This window comes from Priapulus caudatus, unplaced genomic scaffold (genome assembly GCF_000485595.1).
Source record: "Priapulus caudatus unplaced genomic scaffold, Priapulus_caudatus-5.0.1 Scaffold449, whole genome shotgun sequence".
Classification (NCBI taxonomy): Eukaryota; Metazoa; Priapulida; class Priapulimorpha; order Priapulimorphida; family Priapulidae; genus Priapulus; species Priapulus caudatus.
Window position 1 is genome coordinate 160865 of NW_014577510.1, and position 5708 is coordinate 166572.

At 44.3% G+C, this 5708-nt stretch overlaps 2 protein-coding genes across 4 annotated transcripts in view; one reads left to right on the forward strand and one right to left on the reverse strand.

Annotated features, from left to right (window-relative positions):
• Window positions 1-4935, forward strand: part of LOC106810532 (transmembrane protein 161B-like) — a 19320-nt gene extending 14385 nt beyond the window's left edge. For all 3 annotated transcript variants that reach the window (XM_014813912.1, XM_014813914.1, XM_014813915.1), the window contains exons 9-12: window positions 2561-2671; window positions 2899-3073; window positions 4033-4129; window positions 4248-4935. In XM_014813912.1, coding sequence (XP_014669398.1) covers window positions 2561-2671; window positions 2899-3073; window positions 4033-4129; window positions 4248-4531 — 667 coding nt within the window. In that variant the 3' untranslated portion in view covers window positions 4532-4935. The remainder of the gene's footprint in view (window positions 1-2560; window positions 2672-2898; window positions 3074-4032; window positions 4130-4247) is intronic.
• The window catches only part of LOC106810533, a 6432-nt gene continuing 5613 nt past the window's right edge, over window positions 4890-5708 (reverse strand). The window contains exon 7 of the mRNA XM_014813916.1: window positions 4890-5331. Within this exon, the coding sequence (XP_014669402.1) occupies window positions 4997-5331 (335 nt within the window). The 3' untranslated portion in view covers window positions 4890-4996. The remainder of the gene's footprint in view (window positions 5332-5708) is intronic.

Sequence of the window (5708 nt, forward strand, 5' to 3'; positions counted from 1 at the left end):
AGAGCGGTCCTTGAGGTTCTGCACGGGAAAGCGACGTCGTAGACCGTCTTATTGTTGGCACTCAGACGGAGACCGTAACCAGTGGTAACACGTTTGCCCACCGTGCATGTCAGTACATGACCTAGCGCGGTCCGTGGTGTGAGTTGACAGCTATGAAGTCAGGCGACTTATAAAGCTACACGCCTGCGCATGAGAGTAAAGGCGTGTGGAGAGAAATGGAGGAAGTCGATCCAGGGGCCTGGAGAAGACAGGAGGCCTGAGGCGATGGAACTCCAGAAGAATGATAGCAGACTTACTTCCACGGATTATTCATCACAATACCCGACAGAAATTAACGCCAAGAATTAACGACAGTTGTTTTATTAGAGCACTAGAATTGAAACAGCATGAACAGAGTAATGAGCTACCACCGAACAGTAATGATACAAAACTGACACATACCCAGCAGAATTACGCCGCTAGAAATATTGCCGAAGCAATAAGATAACGCCCCCGTATGATTAAAGACAGCCTGTATGCACTTGCTGTAAAATGTATGTGATATCAAACAAGGAGGCAGCGTTAATGAGCAGTTAGATCCCCGAATATAAGTCCCCAAATCATCCTAAGTATCCAATAGTTTCTTCTTATTTATGTGCATAATAAATTGAACTGATACTCGTGTAATACTTTTCAAAATATTTTTCTGGTATATTTGGGAGTCAGCCCTCTGTTTTGATACTGAGTACTTCGTGGTCACTACCTTTTACTCCTGGGCGAGCAGCGATCTGAAACCTTGCATCAATCTCAACTATTAAATTTTCAGCGCAATGCCGTGCCGCTGTAAGCAGATGCAAGTAGACTAGGTTGGGCTCTAACGGAATCCTACCTCGCCATACCGCGGTCCGAGCGACACTACCCGTGAGTGAAAGGGCGAATTATTTGATCCTCACTCCTGCGCGCCGTGGGCGTCTGCCTGGCTCTCCTCTTCCGTCATGAATAATATTGTTGACTGCATTCTGTCCTTCCTCCATGCTGCTCCGTCTCATCCTATCGTACCAAATTCTGTCCTCTCATCATCCCTCTCTCTCTCTTCATCTCGGCATAATTCGTCTCTCGGTAATTAAATTGGCATTCTAAAAAGATCTTGCAGCAGGAATCGGCGTCTCTTACGCTGAAGTTCCTGTTTCTATATGACCTAGGATTGCTCAGAGCCGTTGTTTAATTTATCTATCAAACTCTCCAGGAACGAAAACTTACGGTAAACTACAGAATGCCACACAGATCTGGAGCCTATAATTCTACCGCAACATTTTTTAATCCTTTCTCCCTCTCGCCATACATATTCATTTCGTACTATTAGAGCCCAACAGCAATTAGCAACTGAATACTTATCAGAGGGGCGAGCGAGGGAAATGCTCTTCATGTGCGTAATAATCTTGCTAAACGAGACGCGAAAACGGTTCTCTCCCATACCATAACGTACTGTATACGGCCAATATCTTTCCGCAGGAGTACAGATATTTTTTTGGCGAATTCATCCCACTTGACGGAATCAATTTCGGGCGTTCGGTCTTCCGGAATTAAGGATATTCCATTCATATTATTCGGTGAGTGACAATTATTCGCTCCCTCATGCTCGGTGTTGTTACCTTTTCGCGTTTGTGCGAAATTTCGCCAAAAATTAAAAGACCCCCGAGAAAGTATACAGGCGTATAAGACGCTGTCATCTATATATATAAGAATCCGTTGTTACAGTCAGCGAAATTAGTTTCGTACTCGAGCATAACTAGAGAAACTCCTAGCCTAGAGGAAAACTAAAGAAAATATTTTCAGATAATCAGCAACGTCCTGGGAGGTGGGTTTCTGGCCTAAAACAAAAATTAAAAAATCGATAAAGTTCCAATTTCATCAATAGATGGCGGTGGGCCGTACAGATTAAACATGCCACGTACGTCCGTTAATTGCGCAGTGAGCCTAATCGCTAGAACATTGCGGCATCATTCACATCCCCTCGGATTCTTACCAAGGTTCGAGTCGCCAGTGGTGGGCGAACTTAATTTTTTTCCCTTCTTTTCCGTTTTTTTTCCCATTTTACCTACCTCTTCTAGTATTGTGTTATTATTTTTAATTTTTTTACGTTTTTACTTTTTATTTTTTATTATTTAAATGTCATTTATCTTTTGATTTCTTATTATCTTTTTAAATAGTTTGGGGATGGGATGGGAATGGCCTTGGGCTATGGGAATGGCATGATGATGGCATGGCATGGCTATGGGAATGTAGCGCTCGCGATGGATGGCATGGCACTGTCATGGGATGGCATTGACGATGCGGATGGGATGTGATGGATGCGGTGGGAGATGGGAATGGATGGCATGGAATGGAGGAATGGATGATGCATCGGAGTGGATGCATGGATAGATAGTAGTTAGATTTTTTTTTGGTATTTATCCTTTCAACCAAGCGGTCACCAACAAGAGTACGCCCACTGGGGATTTACATTCATGTGGCGCCAACTGCGGTATCCTAATATGGCGTATACAGTACGTTATGAAAGCGTTTTCGCGTCTCGTTTCAGATTATTACTACATGTAAATTTCCTGTCGCCCCTGATAGTCATGCTGCTGTGGATCAAGCCGATTGGCAGGGAAATCTTTACTCAGGTTACTTGGGGAAAATACGGAATCCTGTAAGTTATATTGCCATCGTATCCTGACAGGGGTAGGTTAAGTGGAAAACGCTTAAATGTGAAAAGAAATGGAAGGGTGGGCTTGATTACTGCTGTGAATATTTTAGGTAATTCTGTGGTAGTTCTTTGTTCATTCTGTGGTAGTTTTGGTTAATTCTGTGGTAATTCTTGGTTAATTCTGTGGTATTGTGATGAATAATCCGTGAGTAACGGTGGTCTCGCGGTAGGATGAGTTCGGACGGCTACGAGTCGTTCCGGCTGTGGGCGGTCGTTGCCATGGTGACGCTGAGGCTGTGTCTCCTCACCCTGCACCTGCAGGCCTACCTCAACCTTGCTTACGACCGTGTGCAGCTGATGAGCAAGGAAGCTGGTCGCATCTCCAGCACTGAGCTGCAGAGAATGGTGAGCGCGCAATAGCCGTGTACATAGCACGATTCTCATACGCATGTAGAAGGTTATTGATATAGGATGTCAGCTTGCATCCATGTGCACATAGGCAGGTTAGCAGTGTTTAGAGGTTAGCCCAGCATAGAGCTTTGTGAGTCTACACCTCATTACACTATAGTCATACAATAATACATGCATGTTTCTTAAAAGTATTGTTAAAAACTATTGCTGCTAAGAATTATATTGTAAGTTGTAATTGGGTTATAAATTTTAATCTACACCACTAGGTGGCTTCCAAAGGCAAATTCTGGTCAAATTATCGCTTTGAAATGATTACAGTTTCACTTTGATAGGACTACAGTTCGGTTTTGTTAAAGTAATTTAAAGGGATACTTTCCTCTAGAATTTGAGAGTATATTATGATAGATTTATAAATAATAGCACATACCTATAAATATCTATAATTACGCATTCACGTTTGTCATAAAACATTGAATTTTCGAAATCTTAATTTTTAGGCACTGACATGACACCCATGACTGTGCTGCCACCCTGAAAAAGTTGCGCATTTGCCCATTTATTTTGCACGTTACAGACCGATGGCTAATCACAAAAGTGCAATTATTAAATGCCAAACGATATTTATTTTAAGACAAATTTATCCATATTATAACTGAAACTGTCGTTTATAAGATATTGCAATACTTCTGCTCATAAATTAATAAATAAGAAACACCCTCGGTCTGTATCCTGCAGCCGAAACGTTGCATTGCGAAACTTTTCAGTGGATGCCTGCCATGTCGTTGTAAGCAACGGTATAGCCGTCAGTTGTAAAACATTTTTTTTTAAATATTTCTAATAAATATTGAACCATAAAACTTTTTATGAAGCGTAATTTTAACCTATCTGAGCTGAAAATATCTGAAGAACCTAGAGAAATGTATCCCTTTAATTAACATTTGTTGTTATTGCAGGTCGCGCGAGTATTTTACTACCTGTGCGTGGTGACGCTACACTACGTCGTGCCAGCAATACTTATACTTAATGTGTTGTTCCTACTCAAAACACTAGGTGAGTACAATAACTACTGTATGAGACAGTTCGAAACCATGATTTCTTAGTCAGATTAACTCGAAAGATGTTGTCTTCATATAGAACGTCGGCTGCGAAAACTTTCTGTTATTTACAGGTGATGGGAGCTGGTGCAGCAGCGCCATCTGTGAGGACTACTCGCAAACAGAGCATGAGAGGGCGCCACCGTCTCCGTTCGCCAAGCTTCCCGATGCCATCGGCAGTTCGCTGAAGGATGCCACCGAGCAGTTCCAGGTTGCCATAGTAACGCTCAAGCAGGTGTTCCCACCGCTGTTCTTCCGCGGCATACTCTCCTACGCCCTCTGGTGGCTGTGCGGGGTGAACTTTGCGAGCCAGGTGTTCGGCCTCACCTACTACTCATATTTTGCTGAACAACAGTAGCACAGCTTTGGCGGGAATGCTCCCCAGCAACCAGCCAGCTGATGGGAAGGCGCAGCAACTTATTCACGATCGTTTGCTGGATGGAACTGAATTACTGGTAGAACTGCCAGGGCATCGTTGAGTGACGTTTTGCGAACAGACAACCGGCCTGGCGCGACACTGCGTGATGTGCAAGTATTGAGAATGGCGTGTCCTATTCATTGTTATTATTACTCGGCTGTTATAGTGCAATGATTATTATATCAAGTCGTAGATCCTACGTTTCGAAGTGGATTCTAGATTCGTGTAGGCTTTTTTAATCCCCACCCCCTTGATATACCCGCGCGGCACATGCAGGATGCGAATGTGAATGTTTTTCTAATATTTATGAAGTTTTATTAAAAATAATTTTTTTCTACAAAGGACAAGTGTGATCACACTCGTTTCTCTTTACCGCTTGACGCTCAAATATTTACAACATTTTCTTCAACAATGACGCTTCCGCGTTTTCGACGGACGGCGCGTGTACGACGCACCCTCACGCTTCACGTTCGAGAAATCCGCCGGCACTGCGAGCGGGTTCAGCGACAGCAGTTCGCGCGTGTCGACGTCGCTGCTCCTGGCGCCCTCTGTGTCCTCGCTGGCGACGACGACGAAGCCGTCGCCGCTGAGCACGATGCGTGGCGCAGTGCCATGCCGCCGACACAGCTCGCTGCTCAGCAGTCTGTACTGCCGTTCGATGAAGCGCCGCTCGGATGCCGTGTCCGCTGCCTTGATGTTGTCGGCAAGCGCCTGCACCCACTCCAGCATGATCGTCGACTCTGAAACGACAGCCGACATAGAACCGCTATCATCACAAACCTAAATACAACCACTATCTTCACGAACCCTGATGCAACGGCTATCAGCACAACTGCGATACAACTGCTATCTTTGTAAATTACCGTGCAATAGTGCTGTGCGTCGGATCCGACATGAACGAATCCGATCGGATTCGGATTCGGAGCGGATTTACAATTTTTAAAGAATCGGATTCGGATTCGGATTCGGATTCAAAATTGTCGTCGGATTCGGATTCGGAGTCGGATTTTCAAAAATGCTGTCGGATTCGGATTCGGATTGCAGGGATCGGGAGAGAGGTGTGCGTGTTTGTGTTGTGTGTGTGACAGAGAGAGAGAGAGAGAGAGGGAGTGTGTAT